This window comes from Manis pentadactyla, chromosome 2 (genome assembly GCF_030020395.1).
Source record: "Manis pentadactyla isolate mManPen7 chromosome 2, mManPen7.hap1, whole genome shotgun sequence".
NCBI lineage: Eukaryota > Metazoa > Chordata > Mammalia > Pholidota > Manidae > Manis > Manis pentadactyla.
The window spans coordinates 896,517-920,055 of NC_080020.1; the positions used below are offsets into that span (position 1 = coordinate 896,517).

Sequence of the window (23,539 nt, forward strand, 5' to 3'; positions counted from 1 at the left end):
TGCTCTGCGCCAGGCGCTCTGGGTGCCTGTAAGCCATGTCCTTTTGTTCCTGTCTTCTGTTGTTGTGTAAATAGAAAACTTCACCAAGTTTCCTTCATTTCTCCTTTTGTCCTCAATCTGATTTATTCTGAGAAGTCAGACAACCCCAGAAATGGTGTGGTGGTAAGACTGATGTAGGCTCTAGAGTCAGACTGTCCGGGCCCACTCCTGGCTCAGGGGCACAGGCAGCTTCGTGTCTGCGAACCACGTACCCTCACTGTAAACTGGGCATGAAAACAGGGCCCCCCCTGCCCCCACCCCCAGGACATCATGAGCATCAAGTGAAGGAGAACAAGTAGAGAACAGTGCGCCGTAAACGGCAAGGGCTCCGTGTGTTGGTGTCTTAGTTCGGGCTGCCAAGCAAACCTGGACACTGGTTCTCAGGGCTGGAGGTCGGAGGTCTGAGCGGGCAGGCTGCTGGGGAGGCCCTCCGCCTGGTTTCTCAGCGGCCACCTTCTTGCTGTGGCCCCACCCAGTGGGCAGAGAGGAAGCTCCTTCTGCAAGGGCGTTAATGCTGCTCACGAGGGCTCCGTCCTCACGTCCTAGCCTCCCAGAGGCCCCCGTCCACAGCGGGGGTTAGGATTTCAGCGTGGCATTTGGGGGAAACGAACATTCAGCCTCTAACGGTTGCTGCTCTTCCCTCCCTTCCTACTGTTGAGCCTCCCGAGCTAACAGGAGAGAGGGGAGCCTTGCTCTCACCACACCGGCACTCCGTTCCTCCTCCGGGGTCCCCGCACCCCCGCAGTGCCAGGGTGCAGCCCCTTCTCAGCCCCAGGAAGGGCTGGGCGCACTTCAGCCTGGCCTGCCGTGGTGGAAGGGCTGCCCCCACGCGGTTCCCATCCTTTGGCAATGTGCTGGATGCCCACCTTTGTCTTCCTTTACGTGTCGGGAAGCCCGATGGGGCAGCTGGAGATCCTTCTTAAAAGGTTTTGGCTTTTGCTGGCTTCTACTCATTTCCAGGGCTCACGTTCATGGTGAACATTTAAATCACATAATCTGATTTGTAAGCATGCTTTAGACTAAAAAGTTCCCCATTTTACAACTGTCTTAGTTGTCTTGGCCACGGTTAGCTGGTTTGTATCAAAACAGACCTGTAGGCGTGATGAGTGGGGTTTGGGAAGTGCCGGGCCGAGCAGAGAGCAGAGCGGGAATCGACCTTGACCCGCTCGGGCGGGATGGAAACAGCCAGGCTTTCGCTTGTGTTCTGCCCTTTTAATAGCAGAAGAGAGATTCACTGCAGCACTTGGCCAGGGTCAGTCGATCGAAAGGGCCCAGAAGGCCACACGAAGCCCCGTACGGCGGGTACAATACAGCAGGAGAACAGCAAGGAGGTCCGGAACATCCGGGTTCCTCCTCATTTGCACAGAATGCTTTTGGCATTTGGACCACAGCCTTCAAGAAACATGTGAGATGCTTGGCCTCCCCAAGTGGCTTAATGGGACAGAACAGTGAATCCAGAAAGAGACCCCCCCGCAGGAATGTCCGGGTGATCCCAGAGAGGAGCAAGGCCAGGTTTGGGGGAGGAAGGACTGTCTTTCCAACAGACGGGGCTGGAACAGCTGGAGAGCCATGTAGTGAATAAATGAACTTTGATCCACGTGTCGTACACATGCAGGAATGTGTCATAGGCTGGAAGGTAAAACCTAAGACCGTAAAGCTGCTGGAAGAAACTTTGGACAAAATCTTTGTGACCAGAATCTGCATTTTATGAAATCCCCACTTCATTCTGCCGCACAGTGAGACCTGCAGAGGACCGGCGGGCACTAATCAGGCAGGTGGCCCCTGGGCAGGGGAACAGACTTCAGCGGAGGGCAAACGCATGCAGGGCCCACGGGGCTGAGAGGGCTGAGGGCAGTTGGCCTCACGGAACAAGTTCATGCACAGTTCTCACCAGGGTGCAGCGAGATTTTTAAAAAGGACAATGTAACAAGCTTTTAATGTCTAAAATTAAATTTATTCAAATTATAGAATTCTAAGATCATGTCCTTAACTTTCTGTAAAATGAAAAATGCTGGCAAAATGTAGATTTTTGTTTGTTTGAAATGTTTTTTTTTTCCCTTGGCAAAACAAGCTGGCAGTCCTGTGTTTAGCTCACTCCCCTTTTAGTTTTTCTTCTTGTTTCTCTCCTGACCTATAAAACTGCACCCAAAGTCTGGCCCTCACGGAGTGAGAGAGCCCAGGGCATTGGGCGGCTGGGCCGGGTGGGGCCGGCAGGCCAACGGGTCGGATCCTGGAGGACCTGGTAGACCGCGGACTGGCACTGGCACCCAAAACCTCTGAAGGCTGTGACGTAACCGGACTTGCGTTTTAGAAAGATGACGTCAGTGGTCAGAGAAGGGTGGTCGGAGGCGGGAGAGCCACCAGGAGGCTCCGGAGGGGGTCGGGGGGCGCGTGGCGAAGGCAGTGCAAGGGCAGAGAGGGGACAGTCCCGGCACATTAAGGAGGCAGGATTGACGGGGCTTAGCAGCCTATTGGATGGAAGCGGTGACTTTACATTATTTAAATTACTCTCTGACTGTAAATTTTGGTTGACTCAGTATGCCCAAATAAGGGCAAGTCAGCGCAGTTCTCAAAACTCTTTAATGGACTGATTTTTAAGGCTGCAGAGTCAGTGACTGAGCATCTGTGCAGAGCAGTCCCTCAAAGGCAAAGAGAAACTCATTAAAATGAGATCAGAGAGTTAATCCATCTTCACACTTAAGTACCCATTCGTGAAAAGCTACCCTGTGTGAGTCAGAAAATGCTGATTTCATTCATTTTATTACGTGTATAACTCCTTGGGAGAATGCTGCTAGTAAAAATACTGGGTACTGCTAAGCTTTTTGGAGTTGTATTTTTGCAGGATTAACTCAACACGGCTGCGCTTTATGTAGAGCGATAATTTACATAAGCTTACAGAATGGCATTTGGTGGGGGGCTCTGTGGTATGTCAGTCTTAGTGCAAGATTCTTAGGATTTCAGGATCTTTTTGCAAATTCAGGAATTCTTGAAAAGAATTTTAGAAAATAATTCAATTTCAGATATTACTTTTACCTGACTTCTCCCACAAAAATATAAATGAGGGTTGATTAATAAACAGAAGTTTCTCTTAACTCTCTGTTCATATAATATAATGATTTCACATGTAAGCTTTCCTGTTGGCATGGCTTAAATCAAGCACATTTTCCAAGGAGGCCAAGATATAATGAATTATTTTCGATAATAGATTTTCTTCAGCCAACATAATAAAGAAATTTTGCTTTGGTAGATTCATCTACACTTTTTATACCGCGTCTTTGGTACATCAAGAAAATTCTATGGAAGCTTATAGGGAAGGTTCAGTATGGAAGGAACGCTCGTGTGATTTTGATTTATGGTAGTTATTAACATTCATGAGTATGCAGTATGTACCTCAAGAACCCACAGGAAGTAAGGTTGATCATAGGAGGAGAGGATATCTTGAAAACCACCGTTTTCAAGATAACATGAGATTTTCAGCTGTTCAGGCTAAATCATCATTTTATGTCACACAGAATTGTGGAGGACAATAGCTCCTGTAGTATGTTTATTTGACCTGGCAGAGTAAAAATGTAGTTTCATCGTCTCTTTGATTTTCCTGTTTTATACCTCCTTTGTATTACTACAGAGCATGTCAGATGCATTTCAGAATTTGTGAGAAGTATGATTAGTCTTAGTTACTTTATAAAATAGCCTGGATTGTAAGGGCTTTTATGATTCCGTCTAGAAGCCCCGGGTTTGCGTCTTTGTCATAAAGGAGAGGAGGCACATGTTTGGAATCATGTAGATTGTTTAATACAGAATCTGAATTCTTTTATGCCATTTAGTGTTTTCCAGTAGTGAGAAAAATTTAATCTCCTAATGAAATACATGTAAGCACTATAGAAATAAGCACTTTATCTACTCTCCTAGCTACAAAGCAGCCCATGTGCTACTGTCTCCTCTTTCACTGACATACATTACTGTGATTTATAGATTGAGAATATTTAACATGAGAAGTTTTAAAAATTTCCTGGCAGGTTTATTCTGATACTTTGTACCAATAGCTTTTGGGCATATATGCTGGATAATTTGCCTCAACTGTTACAGCATAACTTCTTCAAGGTGGTTCGTTCACTTTTGAGACCCAGAAGTTGTTATGCATTCTCTAGAAATAAGTGTTTCATCTGTGAACTATTTATTAATACCAACAAAGGATATTAAACTAATTGTCAAGGTGGATAACAAAAATGTTCAGTACTATTTGAATGAATATCCACTAATATTTCTCTATTCCTGAATTTCTCTGTACTCCCAAAGGAGGCCATGACTTTCTGTTACACACAATTAGATACAGTTGTTGGTATAAATCAAGACCTCAAGATTTTAAAAACAATTTATTGTAGACAATTTAAAACATACACAATGCATGGAAATAATGATGAACAAATGATCCGATCTTTGCCAGTCTTGTTCATGTATCTCCCCACTCCATCCTTTGTTGGGTAACATGCTGGGATTTACTTTAAATGAATTTTAGATTTCTATGTCATCTCACCTGTTAGCACTGTAAATGATAACCGTTCCACATTCTACAATGCCATTATCATGCAGAACTAAAATACCAGTAATTTCTTAATATCATTTAACATGTTTTACCCAATTTAAATATACATATTTTATGGTTGATTTATTAGAGCAGTATTCAAAATGGTTCACACAGTGTGTTTAAGAAATTAGGTTTTGATGCAACCTTTCCCACCATCTTCCTTTGTACCTTTCATCAAATTGTTTGATTCCTCTAGATTTCTAGCCCCTTCACACAGCTACTGGGAATGATCACATCTTTGCTTCACTCACCCTCGGGTATTTTGGGAAGGATAAAGAGAATTAGAGGAGGACAGGCAAAATGGATGGACTTTATTTCTCTGCCCTAAACTTGGGTCCATCTTATTTATGGAGCATTTCTAGTCACTGCCGAAATCCAAGAGTTGGTATTGAAGAATATATATATATAGCATGTTTCTTACAAGAACATGGACAGCAAAGAAGCCTGGTTATGATTGATTCCTGTTTCCTCTAACATGCATCCTTAGCATCCTTAGAAAATATTTTCTTTGTCTGAAGTTGTAGGATATCAAGAAAATGGGAATGAATGAATGTAGCTGAGGTACACTCACCATTGTACTCTGAGCAGTTCATCCAGGAAGGTAATGAGAACTTTTGGTCTGGTCTGAGCTAATTTTGTCATTGATAGTCTTTGTCTTAGAATGGGCGTCTTTCAAAATTTCTGTAAGAATCTGAGCCATTATCTTTCAACTGTTGCCTCTTTTTCCATCTTTTATTCCTTAGGCCTTCTCATTTTAATTTTTTTCTATTATTGATGTTTCAAACCTTTAATTTCTCCCCATGTCTTTGTGAGGACTGTACTGTGGTTTTTCATTTGTCTTTTAGTTTACAAGTCCTCTCTTTGTGTCTAGTCTGTGCCATTGACATTTTAGTTTTAATAGTAATATTTTTTCATTTTTAGAAGTTCTATTTGGTTCTTTTTCCAATGTGCTTACTCTCTTCTGTTCATTTTTAAACCTTGTCTTTTATTCATGAAACACATTAAATGTTATTTTTATATTCTATTTCTGATGGTTTTAGTATCTGAGGTCATTGTGGGTCTCCTTCTGCTCTTTTATCTTTGCTGGTTCTTACTGTGTGACATCTAGTTTTCTTGTGGGTTTTGTCTTTTTTTTTTTTTTTAATGGTGATTCACTCATTTTCCTTACAACTTAATATGGGGAAATTTTTAAAGGTCTTGCAGCTAAGCTCCTCCATAAGACTGGGTTTGCTTTTGCTTCTCCTGGTTGCCTGAGGACATTATAAATCTAGGGCCACTTAAAATTAAGTTCTCTACTTGAGAATTTTGAGAGGACACCTGTAGACCACATGTGTATAGAATCTTTCATAAGGATCATCTTGTGGAGAACAGCTTAATTTTTACTTGTTTTTTCCCCTTTTATCCAGACAGGTTTCCTTGCTGTCTCATTTCTGCATGGGGGTATTTACTTCTTGTGAACTCTCACACAAGAGTGTAGCCTTTGGAATCCCAGCTTAAGTAGAGTCTCTCATGAGATTTCCAGGCGGCTCAGGCTCAGGCCCAGGCATGAGGCATTTTCCCCTGTGTGTGGCATTAAAATATCCAGGGTGCACCAGAAACTCTTTAGGTTTAAAACTTAAGAGTTAGCAACTGCTGCCAACACCATGATTTCCTAGGGTTTGGGGGATCTGTAGGCCTGTCCCTTTTAAACAAGTTAGCAATGTTTTAAATAACAATTGAAAGAAAACCAAATTCTCAGTTTTACCTAGCATTTTGATTGTTTTAATCCAGAAGGTCTTTCAGAGAATTTATTCTGATTTCCAGTTTCTCTCTCTTGGAAAAACCATTTGGCTTTGTGAGGCCTTCGCTTGTTAAAATAAGGCCTAGCAGCCTCTGTTGCAATCTGCCTGAGTCACCAGGGGCTCTGCAGGCTGGAAATGCTGTGGCCGCCTTTGGCTCCCTCCCTTTCCCCAATTCCTTCTTAGAAATGTGTCTAGGATTTGGTTCTTTCCCCCTTTCTCCCCTGCCACTGCTGTATTCTGACATGTTGATCACTGTCACAGGCGCTCAGCTGGTCCTGTAGCCTTCAGGTTTTCTCCTGTCTAATCCAAGGTGCTCACTACTGGCCCTAGTAATCCTTTAAAATATTCCCTGTCATTGCGTGACCTTATGCACTTACACATGGTTCAGGAAGTCTCCTTTGTGCCTTTTTTCATGGGATATCAAGACTAATTCCTCCAGACCCTAAGTTTAAGTTAGATTTGATGGCTACCCTGCTGCCCCACCCTGCAGGACGGCTGGACAGGCAAGTGAAGTCCTTTTACACATTCTCAACCCAGTATGTCCTTTACTGACTGGCTCCAGGCCACTGTCCACAGCTGTCTTCTATTTACTGTGTCTTTGGCAACTCTGAAGATTCCAGTTTCAGAGAGGGAGTCATTTCGCAGTGTTCTTTTTTTTTTAAAAAGTATTATTGTAAAAGTTTCTTATTGGGGTAAAATAGACATGAAATTTACCATTTTAACTATTTTTGAGTGGCCAGTTCATTGGCATTGAGTGTATCCCTAGTGTCGCACAGTCATGCTACTGTCCGTGTCCCACATGGAAACCCCCACCCATTAAACAGCAAGTCCCCATTCTGTGTGGCCTCCCTGGAGGAGAACAGTCATCCGTCTGCGGGTCCAGACAGTGGCAGCGGGGCGTCCTCCCAGGCCATGCTCTTTCCGGGTATTTCATGGAGCCCCGTTGGGTGTTTGTCGGGCCGTGGGAATGCTGTGGGGGGTCGGGTGACGCAGACCGCGCTCCGCCGCCGCGTGCAGAGCCAGGCTCGGTGTGAGCACCTGTACTGCTCCTCCTGATGGGTGATGTGATGGCCACCCCCGTACTGTCGCCTTGTTCAGACTGACCGTTCAGAGCGTCGCTCACGCTTCTCTGCCCGTGAGGGCCTCGGCTGCGGAGCAGACGGCCTTGCTGGCTGCAGGAACACGCCCGGCCCCGGCCTCCTCCCCGCGCCGCCGGCCAGCTGCTCGGCCGCTGCGCCAGAAGCTGCTCTTTTCTCCTCTTACTTTTATTTCCTGGTCTTTTTTCTTTCTTTTCTATATATATGTGACCTTCTCCATACAGCTTCTCTATGCAAAGGACTATCTATAGTCAACATCAAAGATGAAAATACTCAAAAATAAAGAATCATAAAGCGCTCTAAGAATTCATTGTCTCTTGGGGAGATGGACTGACTTGTTAGCCAGCATTGACAGCTAACGCGACTGTCCCCGCATCGGAGCGTGTCTCGCCTGGGCGTCCTCCGTTTTGCTGCGGGGGATCCCTTGTGGGGGAGTTACGCTGATACGGGACAGCAGGTATGAGCAGAGAGCCACCGTGAGCAGGGGGTCTCTGAACTCCGAGCCCCCGACCAGGCAAGGCTAAGGAGCTGTGCTTAGATATTAGCCACTGAGAGATTCACGAGAAAGCAAAATAATCAGAGCCAGTCTAGAATGCAAGGGGACCGTTCGCAGCCGCAGGACGGCGCTTACTCGCCGTGATCCTTCTCAGAATGAAGGCCTTGGGGTGCTTCTTCCCGGGTCGTTTGTTACCACTGACGGATGAGGACACTTATGCTTATTTTGCGTGTGTCTGTAATTTCTCATCTGGCATATGGGTCCATGTAACCCCATTTTAAGACTTCATTTTATGTATGTATTTAAAAAACAATGAAGGTACTGACATGTAATTGTGATTTCAAAAATGCTGAATTGTGAGAGTTTTCATTGAAGTGCCGCGGGGAGCTGGCTGTACTAAGCACGCCTCGCTGAAGCACATGACAGCAGGTGACCGACCGGCGTGGCCGGTCCTGTTCCTGAAGCAGGAATGCCATTAAAAGCTGAAGGTGTTGAAGTAGAAAGAAGCCACACCCGTCCCCGAGGGCCGATCGCCAGGCTGCCCAGCTGGGAGAAGGTAGTCCAGGCTCGGCTGCGGCGCGTGAGCCCCACTAGCTGGTGGTCAGCCCGGCGCCGGGCAGGCTGGCCTCCATGCAGTGGCTGCACAGCACCCAGCGCGGCCCCTGGCCTGGGGTCCCTGCACGCCCCGCGCGCTGCCCACAGCAGCCCTCCCGCGGGGAGCCCCCCCCACAGATGTGCACAGCTTGTAGGGGACCGGGTCTAGCTGGTGCGCTGCGTATGGCCTGGGCCGTATGATGGGGATCTCATCACCGGCCCTTACTGCCAGTGACCACAGAGAAGTGGGTTTTTAAAATAAATCTTTCAGGTTGTTTTCCAAGAATTTCTGCAAAGTTCTCTGCACTACAGGCATATTTTCCCTTTAAACGAGACCCTGTAAAACTATAAAAAGACCCTGGCTGACGTCCCCATTGCCCAGTTCTCCTGTTAGCCTGTAGATGCGAGCGGCCGCCTTCTGTGGGTGCTGGGTGGCGAGGTGCGGTCTAGAAACGTGCTCCCCAGAAACTCAGAGTCTTGAAGACACGGTGGGACTCGCCCCCCCACCCCAGCCCCCAGCCCCAGCTACTCCAGTGGCGGCAAAAATAACGGTTGTCCCCTGGGAACTGAAGCTCATCACTATGGTAACTAATGAAGGCTGCTTCATTCTAGGGCACATTTTTAAAAGCCTGAATGTGAACACGGGCAGACGCCTCGTCTTACTTACCCAGTAGCCTAGCAGCCTGTGCTGTGCCGTCCGTCCGCACCCCAGCCTCCCTCCGCCCTCGGAAAAGCGGCCCACGTGGATAGCTTCCTACCGTGGGTGCGTTGTCACCCGCGTCGGGTCAGTTCTTAGGTGTGTTTGTGATGACCGTGTGCTCCCGGCCAGACGTCAGGACATTTTTTTAAACCTCTAAAGATAAGGGAACAAGTATTTTTATATAACTTTATTTTTAGTTTGTAAAATTTATCAATTGCCCTTAATACATGTTGGTGTAAGGAAGGCAGACTATTTAGTGAAGAGAGCCCAGAATTTAAAATAACTGCATCCACTCACTAGACAAATCCTGTACATTCTCTGGACCTTAGATTTTCATCTCTAAAGTATGACTTCTATTTCATTTCATAGAGTTACTGTAAGGATTAAATGTATATGCACAGTGTTTTAGGGGCTATTTCTGTAGAATATTTGTTACTATTAAAATCAAAACTAATATCCTGCCACCCTTTTGAACTGCATAACTATTTTAAAGATCTTAAACCTGTGCATGCATGTGCTGGCTGCATCGATGTGTGCCTTTTCATGGGAATTGTTAGAAACACTATTACTTTAAGAATATAGAGAGAGCATCTTGTAATTCATGCATCTGAAAGACTGGGATCAGTGGCTCCCGGAGCATCACAGGAGTGTGACAGCCTTGTGCTTGTAGCCAGGCACTGCCTTTAGCTCTCTGCCCACATAAGAAGCTGCTCCATGTGTTGTTGCTACTCAGATGACCTGTAGTTACTTTAAACTCAGTATGTTGACAATGAAGCCCCCTGTGTTTTCCTACCTCCCTGTCCCTCCCACATCAGGGAACAGTCCGCATCAGGTCGGTTGAGAGAGCAGCCTCTGACGTCAGACCACCTGGCTCCAAACGGTGGCTCTTGATAACCTGGGGTCCCTCTGTGCTCCAGAGCCCTGTCTGTGCATGAGGTAACGAATGACATGAGTCCTCTGTGTGGGAGGCCACGTCGGGGATTTTGTTGGCAAAATAATCCTCTGAAAATCCCAGAAGACTTATTTCTGTTTGCTTGTAGTGGTATCCGTAGCAAATAAACTCTTCCAAACATCTGGTTTAGCTTAAGGCCTGTTGTGTCCTGCTCCTTGGCCTTGGTGCCCTTCCCGTCCCTCTCGGATCAGCCCAGCTGCTGCGAAGGAAGCAGGAGAGGAGAAGGAACCTGGTGTAGGGAACCGGCAGCCCCTGCCGCCTCGGACTAACACTTCTGGTCATCCAGCAAATATTATATGTTTGCCGTGTCCCATGCACTCCGCCAGGCTCTGGGTAGACTGAGAGAATAAGAAAAGAATATTCTTTATCCTCATGCTATTTTCTAATGGGAGAATCAGATAATAAACACATTTGCAAGTAGGTAGACCAAATCACAGAAAGTGCCCAGTGCACCGAGAGAAAGAAATAACGCCACCCCTCAGGAGTTAGCCTTCCTGAACCTGCCGTGCCTCCCCACGTGGACCGGACGCCTTTCCTGCGTGGCCTCATGTATACATAAAGCTGCTCCCAGCTCCTCCCACTCACCGTGCTGATGAACTACTTACTTGTCTGTTCACATGAAGCTCCTCCACCACGCCTGGCATGTAGCAGGTGCTCAGTACATGTTTAAGAAATGCATAAAGGAATGGATAAATAATTTCAAAAGCTTAATAATATGTTAAATAAAAATGAAGTAAAAGGTTATAATCATATGTTCGCAAGTAGTCTCTCTTCTCTTTTTTTGGAAGGTCAGGTAGGATTCTCATTCGCTCTTTAAATGTTTGGCTGACTTCAGTAACGCCATCTGGTCCTGCACTTTCGTTTCTGCGGAGGAGTTTGATTACTGATTCAATCTCTTTACTTGTCATAGGTCTGCTGAGATTATTTCTTTCTGAGTTGGGTTTGGCTGATTGTGTTTCTGGGGATTTTTTCATTTAATCTAGATTACCAGATTTACTGGCATATAATTAACTGTTCATAGTATTTTTTTGTGTAATCCTTTTCATTTCTTTAAGGTAGGTAGTAGTAGGTGTTCCCACTTTTCATTTCTGATTTTAATTATTTATACCCTCTCTTTGTTCTGTAATCAGTTTTGCTAAAGTTTTGTTAATTTTGGTGATCTTTTTCAAAGAACCAGCTTTCTGTATCACTGATTTTCTTTATTGCTTTTCTAGTCCCTATTTTGTTTCTCTCTAATCTTTATTATTTATTTCCTTCTGCTGACTTTGGGTTTAGTTGCTGTTCTTTCTGTGGTTCCATGAAGTGTAAAGTTAGGCTTTTGGTTCAAGATCTCGCTTCTGTTTTAATGCAGGCATTTTCAGTTATAAATTTCCCTCCAAATGCTGCTTTCACTGCCCCTCATAAGTTTTGGTATGTTGCGTTTAAAGTATTTTTTAATTTTCCTAGTGATTTCTTTTTTGATTCATGGATTACTTAAGGTTATGTTAATTTCCTCATATCCATTATTTTTTTCAGTTTTTGGTTACTGATTTTAGTTTCATTCAGTTTTGGTTGGAGAAGATGTTTGTACAATTTCAATCTATTAAAATATATCGAGAATCATTTTATGGCCGATCATATGGTGTGTTCTGGGGAACATCCCCGTGCACGTCAGCAGAACGCGTGTCCTGCTGCTGTCGGGTGCAGTGTTCTCGTACGTCTGTTAGATCTAGTGGGCTTATAATGTTGTTCAAGTCCTTTATTTCCTTTTATTCCTTCTGTCTGGATGTTCTATCTGTTATTGAAAGTAGTATATTAAAATGCCTGACTATTATTGTAGAACTGTCTGTTTCTCTCTTCAGTTCTGTCAGAACTCATTCTGTCGCCGAGACCTACTTCCCATGACATTCTAGTTGGGTTTGCTGCGCTCGCATCTGCAGATGATGCCGCAGCTGGTGTAACACACGGTGGGGCCTTCCTGGCCAGTGAGAACCCCGTGGTGGCCCCTGCTTGGTGCCTGGTCTCGAGGGCTCCGGCTCTCTCAGCTTCCCGGGCAGCTGCCACACGGAACTTCTCCCACAGCCTTTGCTTCAGGACTACCATGTCCCGAGGTGGGCCCCACGGCCAGCCCTCCCGCTCAGGAGTCGGTCTCAGAGCTTATCATTGCTTGGCCATGTTTGGACAAACCCTCTCTGAAGACAGTGGCCTGGCCTATAAGCCTGTGGAACTGATGTGGAATCCCTGTGTGTGTGTCAGATGCTGCATACTGCTTCATTTTCCTCTTCACACCTACTTCCCTAGTGAAACCTAATAAGTTCCCAGGCAGATAAATGCTTCCAGCAGATCAGGGCAAAAGGTCATAGATTTGGAGGGGCAAAACAACAATAAAAATAATAATTTCCAAACACTATCACTATTACGCATGTGTCCATAGACATATGAAGATAAATTTAAAGAGCTATATATAATTCTAAATGTATGCAAGCCTTAAATTTAAGGAATACAGGATCTTTAGAGAGGCATAGTGGAGCACCTACATATACATTTATATGTAGTTTATATGTACTTAAGATGCATTTGTATATATGTTATATCTAGCTAAGATGTGTTACATATAAATGTGTGTGTGTGTATATAATTAAGAAGTTTCCATGCTGTCAACATTTCCCGTGACTAAAAGTACTAATGTAACATACACATGTTCTTCTGTTGCAGGACCGTTCGAGTATGGTTAAAGAGAGACAGCGGACAGTACTGGCCAAGCATATGCCACATGATGCCTTGTGAGTATCTCTCTGTCCTTTTACAGACATGGACCTCAACCCCCTTTCCTTTCCAGATTACTTTCTCTGTGTTTTCTTCTTAAGTAGAGGTGCCTCAGGGTTGGGATTATCATTATAATGGAAAGTAAATATTAAATCATTTTAGCTCTCAGTATTTGAAATAAGAAAATTGTTCTGAAATTGCCGATATTGATAGTTTCTGAATAAAATTAATTGAGAAGAACTACAGCACACAGACTTTCTGATCACAGCAGCCTCCCTCTTTTCTGAATTTCTGTTTAACTTTTTTGTAAAATGCTTCTTTAAATAATTCAGAATTTTGTCCAGTGATTACATTTGTGAAGTGAATTGTTCTTTCAATGTTTTTTATTTATTTATTCAGATTCAAGACATTTTATTCAAAATTGAAGATTCAGCTTTCAAGGGATTTGCTTAGGATTGAAATGTTCTTTGGAGGAAATCTCATTGCCCCAAGGTCTTATGTGAGAAATATGTCTTTGTGCTGATAAACAGAGGATCCTTCCAATAAACTTTTTAAAAAGATATGACTGTTCCTTAGACTCTTGGGCTGGAAGAAGATCCCCTGCAGGGAGAGAAGAGTGAGTCCCCAGCATAGGAAGTTTCTTTTTAGTCTAGTGCTTTATCATCAAAATCAGTGAAGCTTGGTTATCCTGTTCCAAATATTTTAGTGTAAAATAATTATTTAAATTCATGATCAGTTATATTATTAAATATTTCCCTTACTCTCCTTCTTTCAAATCTTAATTAAAATGGACACCCCAGGAAAACCCTCCAGTTTCCCCTTGGGCTCATGTTCCTTCTGGCTTGCTAAGTGCACAGCTCCCTTGGTACAAGTACCCCAGTTTGAGGAGTATGTGCCACGATGTACAAGCAGAATAAATCCATGCTAAATCACAAATGTGATGACATGTATGCCTCTGGCAAAAGAATACTATAACAGCTTATACATTTTTGCCTGTTTATGAACAAATGAGTTGTTAAGGATGTAACTGATGCTTTCCTGTGATTTTCTGAGATTTTGCATGTCTTTAAAATTCTGTAGTAGACAGATGATAACCATGAAGCTGAATCGGATCTTCACCCTGACATTAGTACAGAAGAGACTCCTTATGACTCTGAGCACCATTCACCCCCTTGCCTGTGTACCTCCAGCAGACTCCATTATACAGCAGAGGCCCTTGGGTGAACGATCTTTTTAAGCCCAGCAGGGTTGAGGACTTTGGCAAATGGAAGGGCAGGGGATCCCTGGTGGGCTTTCCCCCCTGATTTTCGAGTGGTATAACCAGTCTCATCTACGGTCTTATGTCTTCATCAGACTTGACATGGCATCTGAGGAGAAGAGATGGGGAAGGCATGTGGTCCAGCAAGCTGAAGTTGACATTCCCATAACTGTGAAGACAAAGGAGAGGCAGGCCTGGGCAGATTGATGAGGGCTTGGGATGGCCGGCAAGGGACCGTGGTGGCTTCTTGAGATGAGCATTGATAGGAACCTCAGAAAGACCCAGGGTCCTAAGCAGGTGCACCTCACCCCTTCCTCAGACACACGCCTACACATTTGGTGTCGTTCTCTGTGTTTTTCATTTGAACGTCACTGAGAATACAGAGAAGCCTCTAGTTGCATTTCATCATTTGTTAAGCTGTTGGCAAGAATGACCAAGGCTGCTGTCGCCCCTGCACCTGCATAGGTGCTCAGTGAACGCTTACTGAAGACTTGAATCTGAAAATAAGGATTAGTCCCTGACAACATTCTCATGTATTTTTCGAATGACTGGATGTGATCTTTCAGAAGAGCACCCTTTAATTATTGGCGCATTTTTGCCTATCGCGTTCTTCTGTACGTACTGACTCAAAAAGGCATTACTTTGCTATTAAAATGTGGTGTGTGGACCGGCAGCATCAGGGTCACCTGAGAACTTTCTAGAAATGCATAGATTGGGTTCCATGCTGGATCTACTGAATCAGAATCTACATTTTAATAAGATCCCTAGTTGATTTGAATACACTTCAAAGTTTGAGAAGATTGTCTTTTTGCCTTACAGCCAACGTATGCTGCTCTGTTTGACATTCATGTGAACCCATGTAAAAGCCTCATGCGTATATGCTGTTGATTTGTAAATACAGACATGAGTACACGTTCTAGTCCATCAGACATTTACTGTGCACCCACTGTATTCCAGCTCTTGAGCTCGGCGCCAGGATGTGCACGTGAGCAGGGCGCATACCGAGATGATTTCTGTAATTTTTGTTGTATTGTTTCACTACCGTGGGAAAGAGGAAGAACAGAAGGGTATTATGTTCTTCACCATTGGTCAGAAATTGGCTTTTATATTCCTGAGAATCTTGCGCGGTCACATGACCCAGTAACTGATCTCTGAGCAGGAGTTTTTTGTTTAACTTGAAAGAGGCAGCATCTTGACTGCGTAAGGAAATACGCTACATTTTTGGCCAGTTAGCATGCCTGAAATAGCTGAATGGCAGAGTGCCGGAAGGCTGTGTGGACGCAGGGGGATGGCGACGGGGGAAGGCGAGGAGCCGGCACCTCATGCCCAGCGCCAGGGCCAGTGTTCTGGAGGTGTCCGCAGACCCTGTCTCTTCAGAGCAGCGCCTGCCCTCCAGGAGGGAGCCGGCAGAAAGCAGAACTGTGGGTTAAGGCTCTTGGCTCCTGACCCAGTCTGATTTTCGTAGGAATTTAGAATTTGGAGTAGGAAGTGCTCGTCTCAGCCCAGGCCGGTCCCTTGAGCCGGGAGCATGCGAACCTGACAGCTGTGGGGCATTTGTGTGCCCAGAGAAACAGAGAAAGCCCGTCCTCTGAAAGGGGGTCACGAGGCAGGCAGGAAGGGCCACCTGGCTTGGGACGGAGAGAAACAGGAGCAAGTGGCGGCTGAAGGGTCTCCTCCTCCTCCTGGTCCCCCGCAGCCTGGCCGGGCCTCTGCCTCTGAGTCCAGGAGACACTCCCGCCCTTGACGGGCGCGTGTGCTCCAGGGCACGCCGGTGGGTTTCTGTTACTTGCGCCTTCAGGTGTCTGTCTCGGCCTAGCCCTGGCATCCGCCCCCCAAATCCTGTCTGTCCAGTTTCTCCTGGATCGAGAACTGAGCCGCGTCCCTTTGGTGTGGAGCTGAAAATAGCCTGCGGAGAGTGAGGGCACGTAAGGAAGAAAGCAGGGTGGAATGTTTATCCTGTTTTCTTGAATTTCTGTGGATGGTTCATTCAAGACGTCTTAAATGTTTCTGCTGCATCAAACAGTGCCCCGGGCTGAGTATCCAGTGTGAGATGCGGCGGGCGACCCCTGTCCGGCGGGGAGGCGGGCGCGGGGCCAGGACGCTCCCTGAGGAAAGCCCACCTCAAGGCACCGCCGTTGGTAGAGAATTTGGGGTGATTGATGACTAGTTTTCTAGTTTCCTTATCAAATATTCTTTGCTGTTTTCCCTGATTTCTTTGGATGGTTCATTCAACAGCTGCTTAACTGCCTGTGACAAGATCAAGTTACAACCCACCCGACTGAGACACGCCCAACCTTGGAAACCCCAAAGGGGCCTTCCTGGGGGCACAGAGTTGAGATTTCAGTTGTAGCCATAAGTGCTGTGAGTTGTTCGGGGCTCCGTTGGCGTCACACCACAGAAGGGGGAAACCATCATGAGAAGCACAGGCCTTCCTACTTGCGTGGGTGGGTTATATCAGATTCGCTTTGCCAGCTAGGTTCTGCTCATGGAGTCAGACAGGGGAGGGGGGAGAGAGCTCTCAGGCATGGAGCGGGGGGCGCTGGAGATTCTTCTCACTCAGCTGAAGTATTGGCTATCACGTCTGGGCCTTTTTTGCTGACCTTCCCCCTAGGGTATGGAGAGTAGGTAAAGCGACTTGGCTGCTCAAGATCCCGGGAGTGGAGGCTGGGAGGGCCAGAGCCTCACGGTGGGGGTGTGTCGGGCAGTTGGAAGACCTCTGTGGGTCCCCTGCTGCCACAGCAGTAGATGGAATCTACTTTACTCCTAAGTATTTATGAATTTGTCCCCAAAGAAAAACACGACAGTTTTTCAAAGATAATTTACAATAAAAGGCACACCTAACAGAGCAATGAAAGGACCAGGTAATGTCATCTCCAGCTCTCTGCCTTGGCCTGTGGGATGGCGTGTGCCCAGGGGGCAGTCGTGGTTGGGCACCCCCCAGCTTTCACATGTGTATGGCCCCTTTTACCATCTCCTCCGCTAACTTTGCAAGTATAGAAACTCTAGTCCTTGCTGAAAAACATAATTTTGAACTGCCTGCGTCCCTGGCCGAGAGAAAGGCTGCTCACAGCCAGCAGCACACGGGGTCTGTAGTCACGTTCGTCTGCGTTTGGAGCTGTCCTGCTTTGTGCCAATCCTCTGCAGAAACGCCTCCATTCCTGGTGCCCACAGCGCGTGATGATTATTTAATGTTTACCCTCCGAGGACTTAGAGGAAACGCTTTAGGCTGTTTGTAAGTAACTGTCTATCATGATGCTCATTGCTCCTTTGGAGAAGCATTAAAGGGGAATAGTTTTTAGATACAAGGGCCAGAAACCCTTTGCTTTCTCTAAGGCAGAACTTCCCAACCTGTACGACAGCACACGGGAAGATCCCCTAAGCTGGGCACACGGGAGCCAGTGATCTGGGCCCAGGCAACCCCTTCATTCACTCCAGTGGCTGTTCAAGTGTAAGTTTCCGTTTGTATCATGAGGCAAACTGTATCATGAACTGATGGGATGAACTGCTCTAAGGACCTGGTACATGATCCTTATGGATAATGGTTTCTGTTCGTTTCCCAGCAGATCTTTATTCTATTTTCTTTCCATTCTTATAAATATTGTCCTTAGTCATAACTTTTTGCATATTTCTATTGTTTGGTTTTATCGTGTCTGCCTTTTAAGCCCTTACAAATTCTTTGTGAAAGGAGGTAGGGAACACATTAAATGAATTATCTTAGTTAAGACAATAGGGGGTGAGGTTTGAACAGAGTCTTAGTTTACATTGGGTTCATCCAAAAATATGCGTTGTTTAAGATATGAATTTTCAAAAAAGCTTGTAGGTTAGAACCTGTGCCTGGGTGGAAACAAGAATTTAATTTTCATGTTTGCTACCAATTTGTTGAGTCACTTGGGGCAAGTCCTTCACATTTTCCTCGCTCTGCAGGCTGACGGACAAACTGTCCATTTTCTTTGGTCTAAAATTTGCAAATAGTCTTGGTTATGGGCCATTCCAAGTAAGTGTGTAGAGGGCTCTCAGGGCTTGGTGCCCATCAGTGCGTATTTAACCCAGAGGGTCAGTGGCGACGGGCTAATTCCGAGCTTGTGGCCGGGTGGGTTCCCTCTGCCTGGTCGCCAGGACCCCATTAACAGCAGCAGGCAACTTGGAACTGAGGACTTAGAAAACTTAAATGATTAATATGTTTTATATTAATATGCTTTATATCTGGGGTGAAAATGAGTTATCTTGTATGTAAATTGCAGGCGTTAATTTTCTCCTTGGTGGGGTCAAAGGAGGACTTTCAGTAATTGAAGACTGGGTGGAGCTGGTTCTTGGGTGTGCGGCCCCCTCTTCTGGGTTTATGGGAGTTGTGGGATGTGGGCAGATGAGTGGCAGAAAGGTATTTAAAACAATGAATTTGGCAGTTCTGTTTTTATTAGTGATTGGTGACTTTTAGGCAACATCTGTCATTCGGTTGGAGGAGTTTTTTGGCAAACTGGGGATAAGTATGGATCGGGAAATGCTCCCTTGTTCTTTAACTTCATGGCTCACTTCAGGACACTCCTTAGCTCCTAGTTGCCAAGTATGGTGCTCCTCCACCGGTTTCTTCTTGGTGTACTTTATATCTGGAACCATATATAAAAGCAACTTACTGTTTTTACTACTTACATTTTCATAAATAATAATGTAGTCTGATCTTTTAATTCTGTATTTACTAAGAAGAGAAGTTGCCCAAGAAAGTTTCAATTTTTAATGAAATGAAGGAGAAAACAGATTATCCAAACTAAAGATAACAGATATTAATTCATCTGAGTATTTACAGCATTTATTTAGCATACTCTTGTTTGGTTTTTGTATGACAGGGTATTTTGAAATTCACTGTCCTTAGATCTTAAACTGATAACTTAAAACTTGTGTGCAGGAGAGAGTGACATTAATTCACTGTGGTTTTGCTGGTGGGACTCAGACTAAACAAGGAGAAAACAAATGGTTAGTTTTAGTAGAGTGCAAAAAATATTTGACTTAAATGGAAAACGCTTTTTAATACTAGGTAATTGGAGCACTAAATATTAGTATCCTTAATAAAGTTAAGCACGGTTGAATATTGTAAACTTAATATGTATTATCTGTGTCAAACAGGGCTGAGTGAATAGTGCCCATGAATCAAATCTTTGCTTTGTGGCAGTTGGGAGCTCATTGAAGGCCCTCTGATTGTGGCTTCTGTCTTCCAGCTTCACCAGGGTGTCTTTAACACCTGAAACCTTATTCATGGAAGTGCTGTTGTTTATTTAGTTTTAAAGTTACCACCAGAACATATCATGAGGATTGGTGTCTCCTGTCAAATACTGCCATTGTAGAGCTGTCAGTGTGGTTGAAATCCACTCCTTGACCTTCACTGACACTTGTGTTTGAGCAAAGTTCAGCTGATCGGCAAAAGGCAGAAAATAAATTAGTCATGAGATGGAAAACTTTTAGGTACAATAATAGAAATTAGGAAGCTTTCCCCTAAATAGAAGTATTTTGAGAATGCCTCCTCTCAGCTACATTTTTTTTATAGCAAGAGCAATATTGCTTTTTGAGACCACCTGTGAGATAAAAGTCTTAGAAATACAAGAAGCTGGCTTCCCTCTGGTCTAGTCAGTCATCACACCGATGTGGGTCTCCTGGGCTCCCCTCGTCCAGGGCTCACATCCCTTGAGCTTTTCCCCTGTTGAGTCACATGCGTCATGAATATTGCTTCTCTCTATTTTAGTTTTCCCTGAACTTTAGGCTGAACACCTGGCCTGAAACTACAGAAATCTCACTAAAGAAAACCCACTCAATGTTATGAATGTGTTTCATTTTAAAGATAAGATTTTGACAGGCCATCAAGGTCTAAAGTTCTGATACTAATATAAGAGAATGTTACTTCCTATTACCCACATAAACTTGTGCAAATTTATTTTCTGTCTTGTTCATATCTTTTATTATTTTGCTTCCTAAGATTTTCCCAAATACACTGCTTTTGGCTGTCCTCAGTCTGAGACAGAAAAGAGAGATGGCAAACCTTAATCAGATACCATGGAAAATGGATTCTTGTGTTATTTTATCAAGAGACAGTGGTCATTTTTTTCTTAGGTTCTAATAAAAACGTTGGTGGGGGAAGTAGGAAGCTAGTGATACAACATAACAAGCCTGGGGGCAAGGCCTCGAGTTTCGGTTTGGTTTGTGTGGGAGCTGTCCCGGGCACACTGCGGTCATCATAGCACGGCGCACGGAGAGGCCCCGGCAAACGGGGTCACCCTCAGGGCTTACTCCATGTGCTCACCCTCCTCACGGGGGACTGAAATGTATCTTCAGGTTTTCTGTCATGCTGCATTCGTTTCCTCTAGAGTTCCCGGATGCAGTTTTGATAGAGGAAGTCAGCAGGGAGGCTGAACTGGACTCTCTGTTCTGGCCTGTCGCTTCACTCGGCCTTTAGAGAAAGCAGTTTCCAGGTGGGAGAACAGAAGTCTCTTGGCTAGTTCTTCCCTAACCTCAGCTTTCAGCCATCAGATAGAGCAATTATTTCATTGGCTTATGAATTATTAGCTATGTAGCGCTGAAAGCTGAATTCTTATCTGTGAAACATCACGTTCTGCAGCCTGACTGCAGGTACTGCGTTAATGTCATATTTTGTTTGTTCCCTCCGTAATTCTTCCTACCAAGAATTCCTTACTGCTTGGTAAAGAATTGGCCAGAATAGGGACTCTCTGTCCCCTCCTGGTGTGAGCCGGGAGCTCTGTCCTTTCACTTTATCTCTAAATAAAAGCCTGTACCTTGCTCTCCAAAAAAAAAAAGAATTGGCCAGAATTTACCAGTAATGTACTGTGTCTTCCTACCTTCCTCCAGACCAGTTTTGCCCTTTGGCCTTTGCTTGCATGGGTAGGAGCCCACTTTGTGTGGGCCATAGCATAGGGCTTCAGGGGTTGCTTTTTGGTTAATTTCTGGTGGGCTGAAACCAGAAGGATCTCTGTCAATCTGCCCCTTTCCCCCAGCTCCCCAAAGGAAAGACATTGGCTCTAACAACAAATAGGGGCACCAGTATTCTTTTCAATCCTCTTCCTGCTGCCTTAGCCCTGCCGCGGTCTGCAGAAAGCCAGCCCAGGGCTGTGCCCATGGGAGGGTCACAGCTGGCAGGTGGTCAAGGAGCCTCCGAGGCGCACCTGCCGACGTCTTTACGCACGCATGCGCAGACATGCAGACGCGCAGATGCACGCGCATGCAGGCGCACAGACACGCGGGCGCGCGCACACTGGTGTGCCCGGTGGTTTTACCACAGCGCCTCCTTGAAGGGCTCGTCGTGCATCCGCGGGTACCTGGGAGCCGCTGCGCTCTGACTCCGGCGCCCCGTCTGGCACCACCGCGGATTCCAGCACGTGGATCCTAGAACAATGGGATTTCTGTTAAAGTGCCTTTTGTCTGTGGTCCTTTATAGGAAAGGTCTTTTCCTGTTGAATTCCAGTGGTTCTTCCTGTAAACGTAAAGTAATTTGAACTATGGTGGCAACTTTGGGAATGAATCTCAAGAGTTCCTACACCTAGTTGGGGCCACAGTCTATATGCATCCCCTGATGACAGGTGTGATACCGTATATATCATTGTATCACATGCCTGGAACACAGTGTATTCTAAATTTTTGTTGAAAGAATAACAAGAAATTTAGTAAATGGGAAAAAAACCCAGGAATAAGGAATAGCAGTTTAGCTATAAGGGTAGACTGTGCAGTGTTGCAAAGTAGTCTGTTAAATCACCTTAAAAGGTCAATGGGCGTTCTCTGCATGCCCAGATGCAAACTTTGGAGGAAGTCCTGCAGCAAACAGTCCTTGTGCAGGCAGGCCGCTGAGCAATGTGGCCTTTCCCAGTTAGTCTGTGGCCCCTGGGCTCCAGTCCAGGTTTGCCTCACAAGCTCAGCCTTGTATCTTAATAAGCCATTAGATACTTAAGAGTATTTAACAGGATTAGCAAATTAATAAGATGAGAGACAGTGTTGCAGAAGTCATCTTGTTGCTCAAGCACACGAACTGTGTTTAGTTTTTCCATGTATATTTTTATGTGTCTGTGTACTTTATGTAACTGTAATCACAATATTATTTTTCTTTTGCTATTTTCAGCTAGTGTGGTAGTTTTCCATGAAATCATTAGATTTTTTTTATTCTGCACATGTTGTAGGATTCTGAAACCTGGCAACTTAGAATCTGTGGAGAAATTGTGCCCACACAGTTTATAGGACACGGGGCAGGGAGACTAACTTTCTAGGGCCATGTGTTCAATATTGCTGGATCACTGTCTTCAGCAGTGGACTTCTGGGAATCTAGTTTAATTTGTGGCTAACCTGAAAGAGGATATTCTGCTGTACAGGTGGAAGTTTGGGAGGAAAATTATTTTTTGTATGTTTTTGTTTTCTGAATATATCATGATTGAAAATTAGAGAAAAGTAAACACTTTATGTAGTTTAGAAGGTTTTTAGGTTTTTTTTAATTCACAGCCTTTTTATACAGAAGGAGAAAAATGTTACTGAGGGATGTGTTTGTGGAGTGAGTGGCTCTGTTAGTAGAATTTGCATTCTTTTATAGTTTTAAGATAATTTAAGTTGGGTTTTTAAAAATTGGACTGCATGTTTGAATTATATCGTTGAACCTTCTCCAGCTTTTTCTCCCTGTGTGACCCTGGGTAAGACATCTAATCGTAACTGAAAAGGAGGAATAAAAACATTTGATGCTGACTGTGATTATGACGATGGTAGTTTGCGACTGGCAGGGTCCCCACGAGGATGAGCAGAGAGCACGCAGGCCTCCAGGACAACGCTTTCAGAATAGGATGAACTGCCGCAAGGCCCCGCTCTAAGGGGCGAGCTCAGGCAGAGGGGGCCTGGACCGGGAGCGGCTGTCAGCTGACTTCTTGGCCACACGTGATTTCCGAGCACGCTTAGATCACTGAGGTTCGGCTGGTTGTCAGTCTTCGGGAACACGGAGCCCTGCCCAGGACTGCGGGGACTCACCTGATTTCTTTCCTACAGAACCTGGCCCTGTGTCAGTCTGGTTCTTTTAGGTTGAGACAAATCTTCAGGCTGTCAGCAGCTTCCAGCATATTCCTTGAATGCTGAGAGTACAGACTTCTGTTAGTCCATATGCCCCAACTCGTTTCTGAATCAAAAATAGATTTCTGTGCTGGTGTGTGTATGGGGGTAGGGAGCAGTTATAAGGTCTTCCGTTTCCCTTGTTCAGAAAAGATAGGCTGTTATGGGGTTTGAGTGAAGAGAGATTTTTAACGGAAGGATTATACATTACAAAACA

At 45.1% G+C, this 23,539-nt stretch overlaps 1 protein-coding gene across 4 annotated transcripts in view; it reads left to right on the plus strand.

Annotated features, from left to right (window-relative positions):
• Nucleotides 1-23,539, plus strand: part of WDFY2 (WD repeat and FYVE domain containing 2) — a 111,318-nt gene that overhangs the window by 28,884 nt on the left and 58,895 nt on the right. For 2 of the 4 annotated variants that reach the window (XR_008992745.1, XM_036904848.2), the window contains exon 2: nt 12,939-13,006. The exons of the other annotated variants lie outside the window; for them this stretch is intronic. Coding sequence is in view for 1 of the 2 variants with exons in the window: in XM_036904848.2 (XP_036760743.2) it covers nt 12,939-13,006 (68 nt within the window). In the remaining variant the exon portion in view is untranslated. The remainder of the gene's footprint in view (nt 1-12,938; nt 13,007-23,539) is intronic. 4 annotated transcript variants of the gene reach the window in all.